This window comes from Limanda limanda, chromosome 10 (genome assembly GCF_963576545.1).
Source record: "Limanda limanda chromosome 10, fLimLim1.1, whole genome shotgun sequence".
Lineage (NCBI taxonomy): Eukaryota > Metazoa > Chordata > Actinopteri > Pleuronectiformes > Pleuronectidae > Limanda > Limanda limanda.
The window spans coordinates 26495872-26516289 of record NC_083645.1 but is presented as its reverse complement, the minus strand read 5'-3'; the positions used below and the strand labels follow the sequence as shown (position 1 = coordinate 26516289).

The 20418-nt window shown below is 41.5% G+C and overlaps 1 protein-coding gene across 1 annotated transcript in view; it reads left to right on the top strand.

Annotated features, from left to right (window-relative positions):
- The first annotated feature begins 1274 nt into the window (after positions 1–1274).
- htr4 (5-hydroxytryptamine receptor 4) overlaps positions 1275–20418 on the top strand; it is a 39980-nt gene continuing 20836 nt past the window's right edge. Inside the window, exon 1 of the mRNA XM_061079219.1 lies at positions 1275–1375. Coding sequence (XP_060935202.1) covers positions 1275–1375 — 101 coding nt within the window. The remainder of the gene's footprint in view (positions 1376–20418) is intronic.

The following is a 20418-nucleotide window of genomic DNA, read 5'->3' as shown; positions in this document are numbered from 1 at the left end:
ATAGAGCGTGTGTAATAAAGAGGAATTAAGCTTTTTATTTTTAATGATTGTGCACATTTTTACTTCCTGGCCTAAATAAACTCAGACTGGGAAGAAACTTGTTCTCTGACTTAATGTCAAAGCTTCATCCCCCGAACAAAGAGCGATGAGTCGTTCTCCAAAAGGAACTCAGCCATAAGATCTGTCTCCCTTCAAACAGCCGTAAGTCCCATCACCAGAATCTCTCATCGTCCAGAGAAAGAAATGCGTTTGCCAAATGCCACGTTAGCAGATGGTGATGATGCCAAAGAGACGGTCTGACAAACAAATGGAAAATCTTTGTGGTCCCATATTTTTACTACTTGCAAGAGTCTGGCAGAGTTTCAGTGATGAAAAAGGAAAAATCAAGAAAGGCATCGTAAAGGTGCTTCTTTGAAAACGATCGTTTTCTTTCATCCAAAGTGAAAACTTCTCAATGGAAATTAATATCAACCCCCTTTGTTATTTCAAGGTCATCAGATGAAGGTCGTTGTATTGGTTTCATATCTCAGGATAAAAGTTTTTTTGTGGATGTTTATCGAACGTTCAAGATTTCATGTCTCCAGAATAAATCATCTACAGTAGTTTGTGTTTGTCCAGTAGATGAATGTGAAGCATGTGGAACATATGCAATCTGTTGAGAGTAATCCAGAGATTAACATGATGCAACATGAGGCAGTGTTTACACGATACACTGTTTGTGTCTTCTCTGTGTGTGTGTGTGTGTGTGTGTGTTTGTGTGTTTGTGTGATGCAGACAATGAATATTGTGTAAGAAGATTAAATGCATTTTATTCTGCATGTGACCTCATATCAGTATCACGACTGGAACAGACTATTTTATGTGTTTGTGCAACATTTTAAGTTGTTCTCACTAAACAGGCGGATTTTTTATCCATTTGTTAGTCCATCCATCCCTCTCTCATCCATCCATCCATCCGTCCATCCATCCATCCCTCTGTCCATTCATCCATTCATCCATCCGTCTCTCCCTCCCTCCCTTCATTCATCTATCCATCCACCCGGTTGTCCATCCATACTTAACCTTAAATGCAACAAAACCCCAAAATCGGTGCACACATTACTATCCCGGGTCAAATAGCAGCAGACTTCAAATGTCAGAGACAATTGCTGCATTTGCATATTTCTAATTCACTTTAATGTGTTTATGTAAATGTAATCTGCTCGTCTGTTAATGCCTTGAATTGTTTTAAATGTTTTAATTTAGAGTCAAGCCGACGACGATGTGAATGATTAATGTCGATCTCCGTGTCTGCAGGGACTCTCTGCACCTATGGTCACATGAATGTCAGCGCTGCAGGCCAGATGCCGGTGATGGAGGAACTTGTCAGTGAGAGGTAAGAATGAATCAACTCCTGCTGTTTGTAGAAGAATCACAGCTTTTATACCCATAATTCTACAGGGTTATTTCTTGAATTGCCACTGGGGACACACCTACTCACTCACTTAATTGAATTGTACAGCTCAGTGGCAAAGTTTGATTTTGTTCTTCAGATTTCATCTAAACTCCAGTTTCCTTTACCTGGTCGATTGCATTCTGAATAGCTGTAGTTTTCTTTTCTTAAAACCGCAGGATCTTTCCATGAGAAACACCTATTATTGTTTATAGACAAGTAAACATTTGTGTAATTTGTGAACGAAAAATTTGAAAATAAAAGTTAAAAATGAACATAGATGCTGCGTCTCAATCCAGGAACTTCCGAAGTTACAATTTGCGACTTTTGGATTATAGCGGACTGTTTTGATCAGAATTGCACAACGATCATGTTCTCCTCAATAACCAATTGCTGTGTCATCATTATGCAAATACTACAACTGATTTCAGGAGGAAACTTGGAGAAAGGTTTTGGGGACATGGCTGTGATGATGTCTTAGATATGGCAGATATAGCTTTTATTATATAAAAATTGTCTTAGATTTCCTAGGGAACAATTGATGGATCAATGAGTAAATCTTTAGGGACCTGATGTCTATGAGGTTGTGAACTTTGGTGCTGCTTTGTTGAGCCTTGGTCCACGTGTTAGCTGCGACTGAATTGTTAATTTCTCTGCACACAGTCGTTCTCTTCTCTTTCCGAGCAGACTCTTCTGCTGCATTGTGTAATAAATCCGCCTCAAAGATCTGACGAGCAAAGAAATAACCCGAGTGCCTTGGCTCCTTCTTCAAGGCGTTTTCTCTTCTTCAGATATCGGGCTGAGCTGAGGAAACAATAGACAGTGTGGGATTCCTCCTGCTCTGAAGTCCTCTTGCCCTCGGGTTTGTTGGTTTGATTAAACCTGGGATCCTGCAGAAACCGTCGGGTGGTCTTTATTCTGCTGCTTGGGAATGTAAAGAGTCATTTTATAGCTTCCTCCGCTCGGCTAATATTCTTCAGCCTGGAGGATTAGAGAGATTTGAGCTTAAATCATCACAGTGGAGGAACAGTGGGAATAATTTATTCTGGTTTCCTGCTTTGACTCAGACTTTTAAGAAAAGAGACAATAGAACCAGAGACGGAGACGGAAGAAGAGATTACAGACATGTTGTATGTTCCTGTTGATGTATATATTTTTTAAATTCAGATGTTGTTCCGCTAAACTCGTGCAGCGCTCGTTTGAAACCTGCCTGCTTGGAACTCGCTGCTTGAGGTGATGCAGCACGTTCACAAAAACGACTGATTCTCAAGTTCAGGTTCTAAACCTTGAATAAACAGGTGAACATCTGTTTGTGCAGAAACAACTACATCAGAATCCAGCTCCCACACATTCAGGTTAACTGTGTGGAAATAATGTTTTAACGACGACGATGCTATATCATAAAATATTTAACCAGCTTGTAACGATGCTGCCAGATAATTACAAATTCATTTATATGTGTTTGATATCTGTCATCGACCGAACATACGAGCACATACGGCTTGTTCCATCTTCACATACATGACACCAGCATGTTCAGCAGTATGTAGATCAGCGTGTGGGCAGGTTCGACCTGATGTCCTGAATCTCTCTCACCGGTTGAAGCCGGCGGGTTTCATCTCACGGCTGCTGCAGTCGAACATTAACCAGATATGAAACCCATTCATAACATCACAGAGTGAAAGTGGGTCACTCAGTGTAACACCAGCGTCTCGTCAACAAGCTGCTTCCCCTGCACAACGTGACCTCATTCATTTTTAACATTGTTTTAGTTGTCATCATCATTTTAAAATCCTTTGTAGAACTTTTCTTGGGCTTAAAGATGGAATTTCATATATTTTTATTAGGGCTGGGCAAGTTAACTCGTTTTAATCGAGTTAACTCAAGTGATGAGTTAACTCGATTAATTATTTTATCTCGCATTAACTCAGGTTTGATTATTTATTGTTTTATTGTGAAAGTCAGGCTTTTATTTTGTGAAAGTCTGTTGCTGACTGCTGCAGAAAAGGAAAAAAGAAAGTAATTGGCGGATAAACAATCGAGTTAACTCATCACTTGAGTTAACTCGATTAAAACGAGTTAACTTGCCCAGCCCTAATTTTTATACTATCCAGATCCAGATCATAGCTTTTTTTACAAAGTGCAATTCCTATATGTTCTTAGTTTATTGGACAAGTTTATTGGACAAGTTTGTGTCGGTCATATAAAACCTTTTCTAGTTGATTTCAAGCTTTCAGTGAGTTTAAAGTATTTTTCTTATGTTCAGAATAATACACAATATTTAGTCGTTATACATTATATAAAATATATAAAGTGATTGATTCTGAGGCTTTAATGAACTCACATCTTCAACAGCCTCTGACAGCGTTTGATTGATGGAGATGATTTTGCAACACTTCCTGTCTCCTCGTCGAGAGATGACAGATTTTTCCTGTCACGTAGTTTTTTATGTAATCCTGTCGGGGGGGAATGTGCAGATGGTTCTGAGTCATTTCATCTTACGACCTTGTTTTTCCGCCACAAACATTTATCACCTTTTGTTTGGCAGCTCCATCCCAGCATATGCAGATCAGAGAGCTGGAACAAAGATCCGCCCTCTCACCACAGTTGTATTCACAATCTGTCCATCCAGTTATTCTGCACACATCGGCTGCTGGAGACTTCATGTGTAATTATGAGTCATGATTTGTCTGCTGCTCCAGTTTTCACTCAATTAAATGCATCGTGTTGGTGGCGAGACATTTTGCAGATCTGTGATTGTGACTGAATGCAGATGTCTGCTGCAAAACCTTAATGTACAATCCATCTTTCTTTAGTCCTCTAGTTTCATATTCATATTTCAAAAAACAGTTTCCATCTTGTATCTTAATCTGCATCTTGTCGGTGCAGTAAATATTTTTATTGGTAGAGAATTGTGTCGTCTGTCCGGCCAATATCTGGGTCTTTGGTTTGCTTCATTAATTCTTCTTCTTCTTATCATTATTATCGAGAATCCTTTTACCAAGTTTTGTAGTTTTTGCATAATTCTGCCAACAAACATGCAAACTACTGCAGATGTAATTTAAATGTAATCATAACCTTGGAAGAGGTAATAACTGTTTCCTAAATGTTAAGTATCACACGCAGCCACTTGGAAAACTGAACTGGTGGGATGACAAAATTAAGTAAATACATAAATAAATAAATAACTAAATAACTCACTGAAAGCATCATGTGACCCTGAACAAGACCCTGAACGTCTCCTGCAGTGTCACATGACTCTGTCTTCAACCAAAACCTGACATGTCACATGTCAAACACATCCTGCAACGCAATAGCTCATCTCAGGCCTTTAAATGCAAACGTCTCCGGGAAGAGGCCGACGTGCTGGAGCCAGAAGTCGATAGTCAGACGGACTCAGAGTCATCAGATAGCTGCGAGTTTCACTTTCTTCTCCTCGGACGTCTCACTTTCTCCCTCCTCACCACCTCAGGTGACAGATCCTGTTTCCTGGATGATTCTTTCCTGGATGAATGTTTCCTGGATGAATGTTTCCTGGATGAATGTTTCCTGGATGAATGTTTCCTGGATGAATGTTTCCTGGATGAATGTTTCCTGGATGAATGTTTCCTGGATGGTTGTTTTCTGGATGGTTGTTTTCACCGGGCACGTTCGACCTCAGACGGTTTGATTCCAAACAGATGGCGGGAGGTGGTCGCCTCTGCTTGATCCTGTTGTTACACTAATTCATTCAGTTTATTCCTTTTCCTGTGATCCCTTCATATGTTCCAACTCAGGGACGTAGCAGGAGCTGGATAACGGCTGTAAACTGATCTCCAGGTCATGATCACGATGCAAACTCTTACTAAAATGTAACTTAGATTATTTAAGTTTTTTGAGAGATGGATACTTTGTCTTTAATTCAACATTTTCTGTGCATCAGATCCACAGAAAGTTAATTTTTGACCAATCTGGACCAAATGCAGGACTTGTTCAGTGGTGTTGGTCTGTTTCTTGCACCAAACCGTCACCGTACATTGTGTGAGAGTATTTTTACACAACACTTCTTGTGTGCATGAGGGCGTGGCAGGGTTCACCTTCCAGCCGCCTGCGTCTCTCCTTCGCTCTCGGAGACGCATCCATCATCCGCCACCTGAAGATCCTTCCTCACACTCTGCAGCGGCTCACGACCTGCGTCTGTTTCCTCCCTCGCTCGGCGGCGGAGCGGCAGAGTGCAAAGTTGGCAGAGAACTCTCTCTCTTTCTTTCACACTCTGAATAATTCATTCAGCAGCCACTTATGTGATCTCAATAAAAATCCTCCATTCATACAAAAAAGCATTTGCTGATGCATGAAGCTGAGGACACGCACGCACGCAGGCACACACACAAAGAGACACACACACACACACACACACACACACACACACACACACACACACACACACACACACACACAGTAAGACACTTGGCTTCCATTCAGCTCCGACAGGATCGTATCTCTGAATCGAAACACGCTGACGATGCTGTCAAAATCTCCAGAAACAAAACTGACGTGCTTTCAGATGAAGAGGAGGAGGAGGAGGAGGAGGAGGAGGAGGAGGAGGAGGAGGAGGAGGAGGAGGAGGAGGAGGAGGAGGAGGAGGAGGAGGAGGAGGAGGAGGAGGAGGAGGAGGAGGAGGAGGAGGAGGAGTGTGTGTGTTTCTCTGACAAGGTGATTTCTCCACCCGTCACAGACTCCACTCTCCGGCTGGTGCAGGTTCAACCTCCAGCGTCTCGTCCTGCTCTCGAATCCTTTTCATTCAGAAACATCTTCCATCATCCGGCTCATTCACTCGCCCCTTGTCCTCTCTCCTCTCTCTCCCCTCTCACCGCGGGCTGTGAACGAGGTCGTCCTATTTTTATTTACTGGGTTTTATATGGTCAAGATTAATGAAACACAGCCGAGCAATGTACTTTTTTAAAAGGCTGATTAACAATGAGCGCATTTAAATAAAGCTGCAAATTCATACGTGTACGACTGGAGGCGCCGGGGGATCGAACAACCGACCTTCTGCTTAGTGGACGACCCGCTGCTGCTTTTACCTGCATGTTATAGACCTATTAATCTTTTTTATGTCCTCATTAATTTAGCTTGTATTTAGAAACAACTCTGTTAAATAACCTGATTGATTACATGCAGAATAACACCAGCTCTAATGGAGAACGGTGCAGGTCTGGGACCTGGTCCCTGGTGATCAGGTTACTCTGGAGCAAAAGGTTTTAAACACCTGCACCGGCTCTTTCTCACCAAAGTCACATGAGTCTGGGCGACTTTGCCGCTGGTTGCGTTACCGACGTGTCTGTGGTCCGATCTGCAGCCGGGGGTTCGATGCTGCTGGTGTTCTACTTTGTGTGTGACGACATGTCGGCAATTATCAAAAACACGGAGCAGCAGACCTGTGCAGTTTGAATCAGTTTCGCTGGCTGCACATTCAAACTTTTATTCGAGGGTGCAGAATATCACACCCCTGCAGAAACCAGCCTGTAAACAATAGCTGCCTTCTTAAAATGTCATCCCTTCTTTTGATGCAGAGCAAAAAGCTGTAAGCCTAAGTTGTGTCGGCATTTCTTTGGCAGCTTCTCCACCGAAACAAAAATGCTATGTTTCAAAATGAGGTGCAGAACAATTAACTAATTTGTGCTGACAAGTGGCTCCGAGCTAAAGTCTGTCCAGTGTTTTCCAACCGAGTCGTTTCCCTTTGATACACACATCTGAAGAGCTGCTGCAGAGTGTTTATGATCCTATTGACACACACACACACACACACACACACACACACACACACACACACACACACACACACAGTAGCCTTTGGGAGTGGGTCTTAACGATTTGAAGGAGGAAGTGGAAACGCTGCTGTTTACTTCTGGTCTCTGAGTTGTGGTTTTGGTCGTGGACGTGTCGGCGCTGGTGATTAAACTTTCAGCAGCTGGAAGAGTCGAGAGGAACCGGAGAGAGAACTCACTGCTGCAGAATAAACCAAACTAAATATGTAAAGTCATATTAATTAATGTGCTGCAAAGAGATCTATAAAACGATAACTTAAAGATGGAGTATAGGACATTTTAGAAAGTCGTGAAAAACCCATAAACACAAATGACTCTGTGAGAGGAATATTAACGACGACCCTTAAATACATTCAAGCTATGAGGAAGCTGAAAAGCAGGGAGGTTGTTTATAAAAAAACATTTATTCAAAATAAAAAGTAGTAATAAGATGCATTCCTTGATTTCTTCGCTTAAGTTCTTGTCTTATAATGTTTTTAATGAAGATGAGTAAACGTTTCCTTTCTTCTCTTAACTGCAGAACTTATTAATGAACTGTATCAATAAGGATTAGTTCCTTGATGGTGGATCCACATCAGTGACACAGTATTAAATAATGGTCATTTGCAGCTGTAATATTCTTCTTGGCTTTCTTGATTGAATTAAAGACGCGGACCAAAGGTTTAGTTGCAGAGATTTTGCATCTCACCATCCAGCTTCAGTCGAAATTGTCATTATCAACTAAATCTTTATAATATATCTTACAGTTTATAATTCAGATGTAAAAGTCGAAAGTTTGACTGAACTGAGCTCTGATTCGTGCATGAGTCAAAACAACAAGAGCTTTTATCTGAAATGTGTTTTTCCTGCATCATCAAGACAGATTTATGTTTATTGACTTTATGAATAAAGGTTTCATGTTTCCTCTGTTCAGGAAAAAGGAAACGTGTTTTTTCATACTGTACATGAACTGGAATGAAACTGAAGTCTGGCGCCATCGTTAATTTAAAACCAAGTCCTCTCATCAGATGAGATGAACGTATCGTGTTCGACCTCTTGACTTCAGGCGGCTTCAGACTCCAACATTCGCTGCTTTGTATAATTTCTTCATCTTCCTTTAAGATATCATGAGAAAACCAGTTTTTCTTCACATTTTTGGGCAGAAGTGTTGTAGAAATAGGACAGCATCAGTGTCATCAGACTTCAACTCTACCAGCAGGAAGAATCACAGGTGTAAACAAATGGTATTAATGAATCTGAGTTCCCAGTTCACCTTGAAGCACTCGTACCATCAGGCCACTGGAACTGGAAACATGCACCACAGCCAAGATTCATCCAAACCAGTGATTCCTCTGCTGTGAAGTTAAAACTCTGTGACTGATTGTATCTGGACAAGGTGAAACAGGGTCAGCAGCTGTCGATGGTGATAGGAGGAGGAGGAGGAGGAGGAGGAGGGAGGAGGAGGAGGAGGAGGAGGAGGAGGAGGAGGAGGAGGAGGAGGAGGAGGAGGAAGAAGGAAACCACGATGTCACAGTGAAGGTGACTTTAAAGTTTGTTTGCACCACTTTATTTTCCTGCAGCTGAATACAGTCACGTAAACAAAGTTCTGTGACTCAGGTTGATATCTGATTCCAAATCAATGTTTAAAGATCCGTGTCGGGACCAAAGGTCTGAAAGTAATTTTTTGTTTGTGTCACATCTCGTTGCTCTTCGACTCAAACCGCTCTGCATCCGGACGTGTCAGGTTTTCAAAGTGAGAAATATGAAAGTCAAATTTCATCTCTTCTATGGAGGAAGGAGCCGGCGGCTGATTGACCCAAAACGAAGGGAGATGTTTTCTAATCTCCTAACCATTGGCTGCAGGGCGACTGTCTGTCCTTCAGCTGAGGAACCGACTCTGAAGCATCTGCTGAAGTGTCCTTGAGCAAGACTCTGAGCTCCTGAGGTGTTTCTGATCTGAGCAGTCACCTCACAACAGTTGGATTAATTCATTGATGCACAGGGATTATTCTGCAGGACGCCTCTGTTAACTGCTTTGTTTGGATTAGTTTCTGCATCAGTAGAATCACTGGTGACTCTTCAGTCCTCTTGAGTTTTTTCTTATATTGTTATTAGCCTTGTCCCTGACATCAGGAACATTGACCCAAATTCAATCGCTCTTTTTAAATCTAACATCAGAACCCACCTGTTTAGGAAGGCGTATACATTTTAATGTCCCTGTCTGCCCAAATTATTGTTCTGCTGCTGCTCTGCTTTGAAATTTAAAAAATTTGATTGAACTGTATTGTTGACTGTTGTACGGCGACCTTGAGTATCCTGAAAGGCGCCTTATAAATCAAATGTATTATTATTATTATTATTTTTATTAGAAGCTGTATCAGAAACTTTACCTGAAACCTTGAAGTTTTACTGTCAATGTAAGAATCTGCAAGAAGAATGAAACCGTTTCCAGCTCTTTGACCTTATGCTCCCAGGTCGTGTGTGTTAATGTTCACGGTTGGTTCCTGGTCTCCGTCTCTTCGCTGTCGTCGCTGTCAGCTCCTCTGAGGCCGAGCGGGACAGGAGCTGTGTTCCTGGTTGTCAGGAGGAATCAGCTCAGAGCTGCTCTCCTGTCACGATGCTCCTGCACAGATCCAGGTGCACGGTGAGACGTGCATGGAACAACTGGATTAGTGTCACAGGCACAGATTCCGGATGTTTGTCTGGATGTTTATTCATGCGCACGTCTGCTGCACCAGAAGTTGGGGGTCAAGGGTCAAAAGTCTTGACTTGTGAACCTTGTTCATCCAGAGCTCACAAATGAGCTGATCTTATTCTGAACCTGCTATGAGGTTTTTTGGAGCTTTCTTATCGTGGTATGATTCTTTAAAGATGGAATAAATGAGATATGGAGCTAGTTCATCGTCCAAATGTAGTTTTTATATATATGAAGGTAATTAAATGACGAAGTGTCCAATTGTCGAAAGATCCAACTTTGTGTTTGACTCATTAAATCTTTAACTGGATCCTTTAGTTTGGTGGAAGTTGAAAAGCAGATCTCATCCAGGGGTGCTGATGTTAAACAACCTTTCTTACAATGTGCAGTCATCGTCTGAAGCTTCTGACATCATCACTCATCATGTCGGGGGGTGGTGGTGTGTGTCAGGGGGGGGTTGTGTGTGTGTGTGTGTGTGTCTGTGTGTGTGTGAACTCATTCAGACTCGTTGATCCCAGGTGTCCAGCTGTTCACCGACCTGCTGGACGACTTTGAGGCAAAGTAATTAAAACCGCGGTGCGTTTTCACTGCAGATGGAAAATGTTTCATGTCGACACGTGCTTGTGTGTGCGTGTGTGCACGTGTGTGTGTGTGTTTATGTGAATGTTAATGTGTCCCATTAACACAGTAAATTTCACACTTGAGCGAAGACAGCGGGGAAGGAGGAGCAGCTTCACTGACTGAGACACAAACCATTCAGTGTTTGGATAAAGTTAACGATAACTATAAATCTGAATTCACACTGGAGACATGCAGAGGAAGAATCTTTTAATCTGAGGAATCCAACACAGAAGTGGTCGCCCACTTAGTTCTTAGTGTTTGTTTGAATTCAATCGAAGGATCAACTTTGTCTGGTGCTCGTTGGCGTTAAAGGGTAATTTCATCCCATTTAGACGTCTGGATAATGTGAGTTCTATGTGATGAGCTTCTGTGATATCTGCTTTTTAAAGTGTCCGCCATCAAAGCACAACACTGGATTTATTTAATGATCTTCAAGAGACTTTAATTCAATCACAACTTGACCTTGTTCCATTCGGTTTGACCTTGAAATCTTTATATTTTACGCCAAGTTCAGACACGAAACTTGCTGTACAAGATTTGCTTTGCCACAGGAAGATAAAGTTTTATTAGCTCCACTCGATTGGAAGTGAACGGGAGGAGAAGATTAGCTACGTGTGTGTTTTTTGCTTCCTTGTCAGATGAGTTGATTCATATTCTATTCAGGTCGAAAAACCAACTTCTAACCTTCACGCACGTTCTGCAGCCTATTACAAACAAAAGCCAACCTTGAAAACCCGTCTGACTCTGCACAGCCAACAAAGATAAATGATTACCAAGTGAACAACCGTAGATTTGCTGCATTATATTTTGCAGATTTGGCTTTTTGCTGAGTTTCCCGGTGAGATGAGTTCACACTTCAGCTGCGAGGCTCAGCAGCAGAGTCGTCCTCCTCCCTGCAGGGGGCGCCGCGGCGTGATTACTCTGGTAAATCTCTGTTGCCGCACGCTGAGAGCAGATGTGTTTTTAAGAACGTCCCGTGTAGCTCCGCAAGAATCACCTTCTCCTCCTCATCCGTCAAATTCACCGACGCTGTGTGGTCGTAACACAACGCGTGAGACTGGAAGGATCCAACATTATTTCTACTACACACAAAAGTTTGTCAAGATCAATGCAACACACGTGGAATTAGTACATTTCAATTTTCTTCCAGGTAGCTTTCAGATAGTGGAGATTCTGGATCAGTGTCTGGTTGTGAATGAATGTGAAAAACAGACCAAACACTTTCAGCCGCCGTCCTCAGGAAAAATATAAAATGAATGATCAGGTTGTTTATCGAGGTCCAAAGGGCAAAGACAGCTGATGAGGGCAGAAGGCACAGCTTTGACCTTTGCTTGACCTTGACTCTTCCATCACACAGTGAAGCTGGAGGCCTGTGACCTCACAGAGGGAAGGATTCAGGCCTGAAGGTTGAACCGAGGTGGAATGTGACACACGTCATCTCATCTTTTCTCCATCACTTCTCCATTTGTTGTCGTTTCTCTTCTCCGTCGGACTGCAGATCTTTTCCCGTGTCCGTCCCTCCGGAGGGGGGGGGGAGTTATTTATTATTAACCTTCTCAGTGTCTCTGACTCTTTGTCGTACGCTCAGTGAATCCAGTTCAAGGCCCTTTAGCTATATATGCACTCAATATCGCTCTCATCCCAGGTCTGAGAGGTTTAGTGGTCATCCGTCTTCAGGGAGGAGACTCACACAGAAACCTCCCAATGTCCCAGAATACACCGAGTCCAGGAGGAGAGAGATCACCATTAATAACACAGGCTCCACTTGCTGCTTCATTTCATATTATATCAAGAATATTGACATTCTAGTCCGTCTAAAGTTGCAAATAAGTGTCAGATAAAACAGAACGTAACCACTTAGGTGAGTAAACATCCTGCATTGGATCAAATCTAAATTCCCTTCTGGATGTAGGATCTTACTTTGCACCTGTCATACTGACTACGACCACTAGAGGCCACTGCACAATCAATCGTAGCAATGGAGGATTCTTTTTCACTAGAGTAATAAAAGAGGAATGGAAGTTCATTCAAAACTTCATACACGAAAGGACTGAAAGGACTTTAATCAGGCTCGTGTGTAACATTATCGGTCGATTATAACTGTAATGATTGACGTTATTGTTGAATCCTGAACAAATGTTACTACGACATGCTAATGAGTCTTTAAGATGTATGAAACAGGAAGTGATGGACGAGATGAGGGAGACATTGTCCTTGGAGACGATGTGTTCATAGCAGATCGGTTCTGACATCAGGGTTTGACAGAGCGTCTGCGATTGTTACATATCATCATTGAAGTGACAGGATGCTCAGTATCAACAGAGGAGCTTTAACATCGAGCTGCTTATGAGTGAAAGAAAAGCTTCATGCAGAATATTGTGCAACAGGAACAGACGTCAAACTGTGACTTTAAATGATCTTCCCGTTCATATTTGTAATTTCTATTCAACAGAAGTTCTAAATAACTTGTTAGTTTTTGGTCGAGAAGTTGCTTCAACATCTGAAGTTTAAAGCTGAGTTTTATTCTACTGTGTAATCGCTTGTAGCTTCAACGCAGGACCAACGTGTATAAATACCACATCTGCAGTTTGTAACTATATTAATTTTCAGCATTCACTCAGTAAAAGGTTTAAAATTCTCTGGACGATTATGAACCTTCAATACTTTGTGTGAAAAGCAAACTTGTTCTTCTTCTTGGTGTGTGTTTGCTGTGGGACTTTAATCACCGTGCAGCTGTGTGAGCGTCTCTCTCACAAGAGCAGAGGCATTTATACCTGATGTTGCCAGGCAACCCAAACTGCTTGAGATCGGCCGTCACCAGCTCCGAGTCTTCAGGAGATGGAAGTGTCTTTTCATTTAAACCAGACTAAACCCAGTCAGGTTATCAGCATGCAAATGAGACGGTGTTTCCTCCTAACGATGCTCTGGACCTCTGATTGGTCGAAGGCTCTGGATCCTGCTGGTTTATTTACTGTCTCTTCGTGTGCGGATGAATCTCAGCTTGATTTAAAACATGTCAAATTGAAATTATATGCAGGTTTGTCCCTGAGAGAAAAAAAAATGTATTCCTATCTTTTTGTATTTTGACTGTGTGTGAGTAATATCAGAATATGATTAATGCCCTTTTCTCTCGCTGCAGCACACAGACGTTAGTGAGTTCCAGCTCTGACGTCAGGCTTTGTGTTCAGGGACGTGTTCACGTTGAAGTGTTTCTCCAGACTCCCTCTAAAATGTGAGAAGCACAGTGTTGTCTAAATTATGATCCTGTGGTGCATTAAGATTGTGAAATGTTCTGCCAGGCGGTTTCTGAAAAACCCCTTTAGACTTTATAATCACTGAATCATTTTTTATTTTTCAGTCCCCTCGTTCAGAGTTGGTACTTCTGAAGCATGTCATTGTCTAAGGAGGAGGTGGGTGGAGGTGGGTGGAGGTGGGATGAGGAGGTAAAAACCATTTCCACGATTCCCTTGTTGCATCACAGGGAAGCTTCCACCAGGATGAGACCAATAAAAGATTGATAATTGAAGTAGCAGCAGAGAAACTGATGGAAACTAACGGGATGAAATTGTTTTCATATTGAGTGGCATGTTGCATGATTCTTCCATGTCAGGATGTGTGTGTGTGTGTGTGTGTGTGTCTGTGTGTGTGTGTGTGTGAATCCTTCCTTTTGTCCCTCGAGGGAAACTGTTCTGGAGACAATAACATTCAAATGACTCGCTGCCCTTCTTTATTTTTGCACAGTAACACCGACGCTTGTCTGCTTCCTCTCGTTGTTCTGTCTCTAATTTGAGTTTGAATCACAGGAGAAATTAGTCATTGATTCTGGGGGAAATATTATTTCTGAATTCAGAACTGTGACTCACTGGTGCTTGCTGTCGCCCGCTCTGCATCACAGGAGATGGAGGGTTTGACGTGAGAGGAGAAAGCCTGAGACTCATTATTTTTCTGGAATTTAAAAGTAATCTGTGACCTTTACTAACCTCCATCATCTGCGTGTAGAGAAGCCACAGAATCTCCTCCTCTGATACCACAACCTGTAACTGGGAGGGGAGAAGGTTACTTGTCTCGGATCAAAGATAAACCCGAATATTTCACTGATTAACTCCATTGTTTGTTACGTGTGTAGAGAAATAGAGTTATCATAATTGTGTTTAGAGTATTAAACTTAAACCTTAGACACAGTTTGTGTTGATTCAGATTAATGAACTCCTGGTTGGGGATATTATCAAACCTCTATTTATTTCATAGTAATATTAATGTGTCCCATGAGTTACTTAGACAGGCTGCAGTCTTTCGGTTTCAATGAACCAAAAATCATCTCACTCATTCATAGTCAGGTCTCTATCTGTTCAGTGCTGTAGCTTCAATGTACAACTTCACTCTTTGCCTTGATCGCCCGAGCAGAAACTTGTTCACCATTTATTATATCTTGCCCTTTTCTCATCTGCTTTATTAAACCTACAGATATAAATACACTTTTAAATCTCAATACATATTTGAAGACATTTTCTTTACACATTTTCTAATCTGATCACACACAAACATTCTAAATACATAGTTCAGATCCTTGTACACATTCACAAATCTCATTACACACAGACGTGCAAACAAAGCTTCTCTTGAATTCTATTTCCCCCCCTGGACATATTTATTTTATTTTATACATATATTGACGGAGTTCTCGAGTCTGGTCTCATGTACAGCTGACTTCTCCTGCAGTGACTGTAACTGCTAGTTGACTTGGCCATAGTATTTTATTGACAAATTGTTTTATACCTTGTATTACTGTGTATATATATATGCATATTTATTTAATTCCTATTTATTCAATGTATTAACTTTTAATGTATCAACTTTTTTATTGTACCCTCGGCACCATTGTAAATGAGGGTCTTATCCCTCAATGTGTCTTCCGAGGCTTAAATAAATATTCAATCAATCAATCAATATTAACTTTAGAGCTCAAACTGCATCTACAGTGTGGCTGTAAAATAATGAATCTAACATGCTTCTCTGCAAAAGTCTAACTCCAGTTCTGGGCTACAGCAGCGATGGAGCAGGCACCGTACCAGCAGACCTTTCATTGCAAATATCTGCCTTCATATTATACAGTTTTTCCCATGTTCATGCTCACACTCACATTGCAACCATGCATAGAGTGGCCTGACCATTGAGAACTTTTTGGGTTCAGTGTCTTCCACAAGGACAACGAGGAACGAGGGCATGTGAACGTCCCCAGGCTCCTCAGGTGCAGAAGGTCAAACAAGGAGAATCCTGTTTCTTGTGAAACCACAGCAGAGAAACTTTCTCAATGAGCTCCGGGCTTCTCTCGTATCTGGGTCATTTTTAAACTTCACTGCACCAGATCTGGAAAAAGCAGCAAAGTTCACATTGTGTGTTCGAATCCACTCCAGCACCAAACTCTGTATCCTGAGGATAACACACACACACACACACACACACACACACACACACACACACACACACACACACACACACACACACACACACACACTGTCGCCTCTCTGGTGTATTTAATGTCAGGACGGTTCTTATTGTCCTGCCCTCTCTCCACCATCGGTCCCACATCATTAACCGTCCCACTCGGGGTCGTCACATCACGTCCAGGCTGCGTCTCCGGGGTCCGGATGAGTTTCTGACCCGAGATGAATCTCAGCTATTCTTAGTCCATCAGTACTTTACACTTCAGAAGGATTGATGTAGTTAAACCACTGAGGGATGATATTTACCTTCGTCAAGGAGGTTCTCACCCCCCCCGTCCGCCTCTTTGTTTGTGGATTACACAGAAAAGACCAAACCATGAAACTCTGTGAACAGATGAGACCTGAGCCAAGAAAGAATTTATTACATTGTCAAGGATATTTAGACAAAGGGGCAGAAACAATATTTAATCTTAATCACTTCCTCACTGTGCAAGAAGCAATTTTGGTGTTAATCTAAATACAAATCTGGATCTAGCAGATTATGATGTGGTTTCTTAATGGTGGCAGATATTTATTCAGTGACATGAAGAGCTGCTAATGTGTAGCTGAATCTGAATCCACATCATCAGCCTCTCAGACTTGAGTTAGGTTTCTAATTTCCTTTAAAATAAAATAGCTAGACACAGATCAGATTACTCTCTGAGTGTTTTACGTCTTTTTCTTAATGGTGGCAGATATTTATTCAGTGACATGAAGAGCTGCTAATGTGTAGCTGAGATGATGTGGATTTGTAGGGAATCAATACTTTCTCTTTATGTTTGTTAGTTTTAGAACTTTGACAGATTTAGTGGAGACTTTATTGGGCCTTGGCAGAGGAACAACAACTTGCCATTTCTCAATTCATTACATTTACTCCAGGGGAGCCAAAACATTAGATTGATTCAGAACCTAAATGGATTCTCTCCAAACAGCTTTTATGTCTTGCTTCAGAACCTGAATTATTATTCCAGGACACTTCACCTGTGGCTCATCGGTATGAGTTCCAGAGGAGACTTGATGTTTTCAGCTCCTGTCAATCATCTGTCATTAAAAACGACCTGGAACGTAACTTGGAGGTCTGAGCGCTGACAGCTTGACCCGGACGCTTCCTCCTCCTCCTCAGCCTGATGAGTGAGGAGCTGACGGGCGTCGGCTCTGCAATGAAAAGCAGCTGATTGAACATTCACGTTTGTTAACCAACAATCCTGCAGCACGACATCAGTAAACTGCTCAGGTGCCGACTGTCTTCAGACATGAACTCTGGGAAATGTTTGCAGGAGTTTATATTTCACATAAGAAGATCGCAGCAGGAGATTCTCCGATCAGACGTCTTGTCGTTTTATTTTTCACGTGTTCGTCTTCTTCGTTTATGGCTCCTCTTTTTCATCCTGAGATATTTGTTATTCTTTTTGTTCTTTTCAGATTTGCTAGAAACGTCATCAATGCACCTGATTACAGATCATTTCAGGAGATTATCCGGAGCTCAGTGCAGCAGTTTTAAAATCACTCCAGTCTTCCTGTCACTTGCTTCACCTGACTCCACATTTTGAATTCATAAATGCATCACCAAGACACTTTTTGCTCTTGCAGTCGTTTCTAAATTAACCTGAAACATTTGAATCTTTTCATAAAAATCTGTTTGGGTTTAAAAATAATGTTCAAATTGAGGCGTTATTATTTTGCTGACAGATAAAATCAGTGTTTTAGTTACGGAGGTAGAGATTTAAAGTCAGAGCGATGGAGTTGGTGTCATTATTTCAGAAAGAGTGATGAGAAAAGGGCAAAATATACTAAATAGTGAATGGGTTTTGATTGATGTTTAAATGAATCTCTGCTTGTTTGTGTGAATCTAAATAGATTCATGTGAAAGTGTGAGAATGATTGTAACTGAGCTCTGCTGATTATTATGATTGCTGCTCATCTTGTGCAGGTGGTGTTTTCTTCTTCTTTTTAAAGAGATCTCTGTTATTTATCACATTTAGTCTGTTTCATGTTTAATCTCCTTTTATTTATCTGCATCGTTCCCTTAACCTGGAGAATTCAGTCCAATCACAGCTTCAGGTTTAAAACAACAGCCTCAACTCGGTTTTGCTTGATGCATTTGTACATTTTCGTGGATAAAAGGCTGAACTATTGCAAGTTCCTTTGCTTTAAATTTCGGTCCAGTTCATTCTAAATTATTCTTTTGTAATAATTTTGTAAAAGCAGCCATATGTAATAACATTCGTAGTTATTCTGGATAATTCGGCATTTTGATAATTTCAATATCTTTTTACGTGCAAAAGTTGTCTATGATTTAGTTAAATATTATTCTTTTATCTATTTAAACTCATTTTGAGCATTTCGTCTTTACGATGTCGCTGCAAACTTTTAAAGTCAAAGTTATTTTTCCTGTTTCACTTCATTTCTCCTGAGGTTTGATTGTTTTCATGTCTCATTCTCTAATTGCACAACTTTTTAGTTTTCCCTCATCACAGCAACATGTCTGCTAAGTTTATTGTTCTCATTTCAATTAGAAATGATGCATAAAAAGATTGTTTTGCTCAGGCAAATCAGAGGTAACAAAGCCAGTTATTTTCTTTCTACACTGCTGTCACTTCCAGTTTCCATCACACTAGGAGCCATGGAGGCAGCAACCAGTTCCAGTTGCTGGAACCGTCCGTCACAAACACTTAAATCTGCTCCTGAGGTCTTTGACTGCCAACACTTTGAAAACCAGATTGTGTTTCATACCTTCTTGCTTCTCTTCTGCAGGAAACCCTCCTTTTCCGAGGTGAGGTAAAGATAACAGAGTCTAATTGGAACTAAACTCGGGTTTGACCCGTGAGCTCGGTGCAGAAACAGAAAACCTGCCGTCCAGAGGCCAGGAGCAGCCGCGGCCGTTTGCTTAAAGAGCGCTTGTCACAGCAAAGAAAATAATCTGTCAGGACTGAAAAAACACGGCTCACTTAAACAGGCAAATCCCAGAGCAACAGTTTAGAGGTGGACTCCGTCACCGAGACCAAAACAACCCGTCAAGCCCTGACTGACAGGGACAGAGGTGTGTGGCTTCAGATCTGAACTGTAACAGGGTTATGAAGTGATGTTTGATTTATTGATCCTGGAGTCTGGGAGGTATTCCTGGTTTAAGGTTTATTTAAAAAGATTAGGAGCAGGTGTCACGTTGAATGGTGGTTTGTGAAAGTTTATTTTTCTGTCCCCATCAGGAGGAAAATGAAATGCAGAGGTTTCACTTGGATGCAGATGTGATAAAACGTTTATTGAAGTGTCAGAAACCACTATGTGACACGAGGGAGATCAAATATTAAAGTTTAAATCTGCAAAACAGTGAAGAGAGAAAGAACTCAGAGTCGGAGGAAGATCATTTTTCTTCATGTTCCAATATGTCTTCAGATGTTCTTAAACTCGCAAACATCAATACCAGCATTTGACTTGGACTAAAATAAACAAATGGATTTTGTTGCATTTAATCAACAAAGCCGCTTTTATAAAAGCATTGATTGATTGTCCTTTGTCAACATTCCTCCAGCTGAATGGACTGTCTGGGTTCCTAATTCAGTTTTACTACCAGGCTTTCAAGCATAATTGTCCTGTTTGGTTTGGTCCCAGCTTTTCCTCCCTCCTGGTCCCAGTGGGAGGAACCTGTCGTGACCCAGTCCTCCTCTGAGACACATTCTCCCAGTTAAAGGCGCTGATATGATACCAGTTTGGACGGCGCCCACTGCTTCTTTCACCAGTCTGGATAATAGCAGGCTTGTGTTTGCCTGTCGAGAGGGAACGCCAGAGCCCAGATGGCTGTTGTTGGTAATTAAGAATTCTCAGTGATGCCTTCAGCCCCAGCATTCATGTTTTTATCTATTTTTATCAGACACAATGGGAGGTTGGGTGTCCTCCCTGTTGATAAGATTACAATGGAGGGTAGACAAGAGGGGGTGTGGGGGTGAGAGCAGGTCATTCAGGGCTAATGAGGTCATGACCTTCAGAAATGTGGTTTAAACAACTGATCTGTAGACGTTCACCTATAAACTCCTGCATCTGGTTTCATGACGAGTCTGAATCCACATCATCAGCCTCTCAGACTTGAGTTAGGTTTCTAATTTCCTTTAAAATAAAATAGCTAGACACAGATTAGATTAAAGTAACTTTCTCTGAGTGTTTTACGTCTTTTACTCTAAAATTAGAAAAGTTTTATTCGTTTTTTTAAACAGGGTTGAACCCATAATAAAAAGAGGATTCACTCCTTTCCCATTAACAGTAGAATCTTTGATCTCTTCTCCTCCGATGATTTATGTTCAAAGTCTGAGTCTCTCTTTGCCGTCTCGCCAGTGTCTCACGATCGGAAGAAAAAACTTCTATTGCACGTTGTTCACAAACTTTCAGCTTTAACCTTTTGCCCTCAAG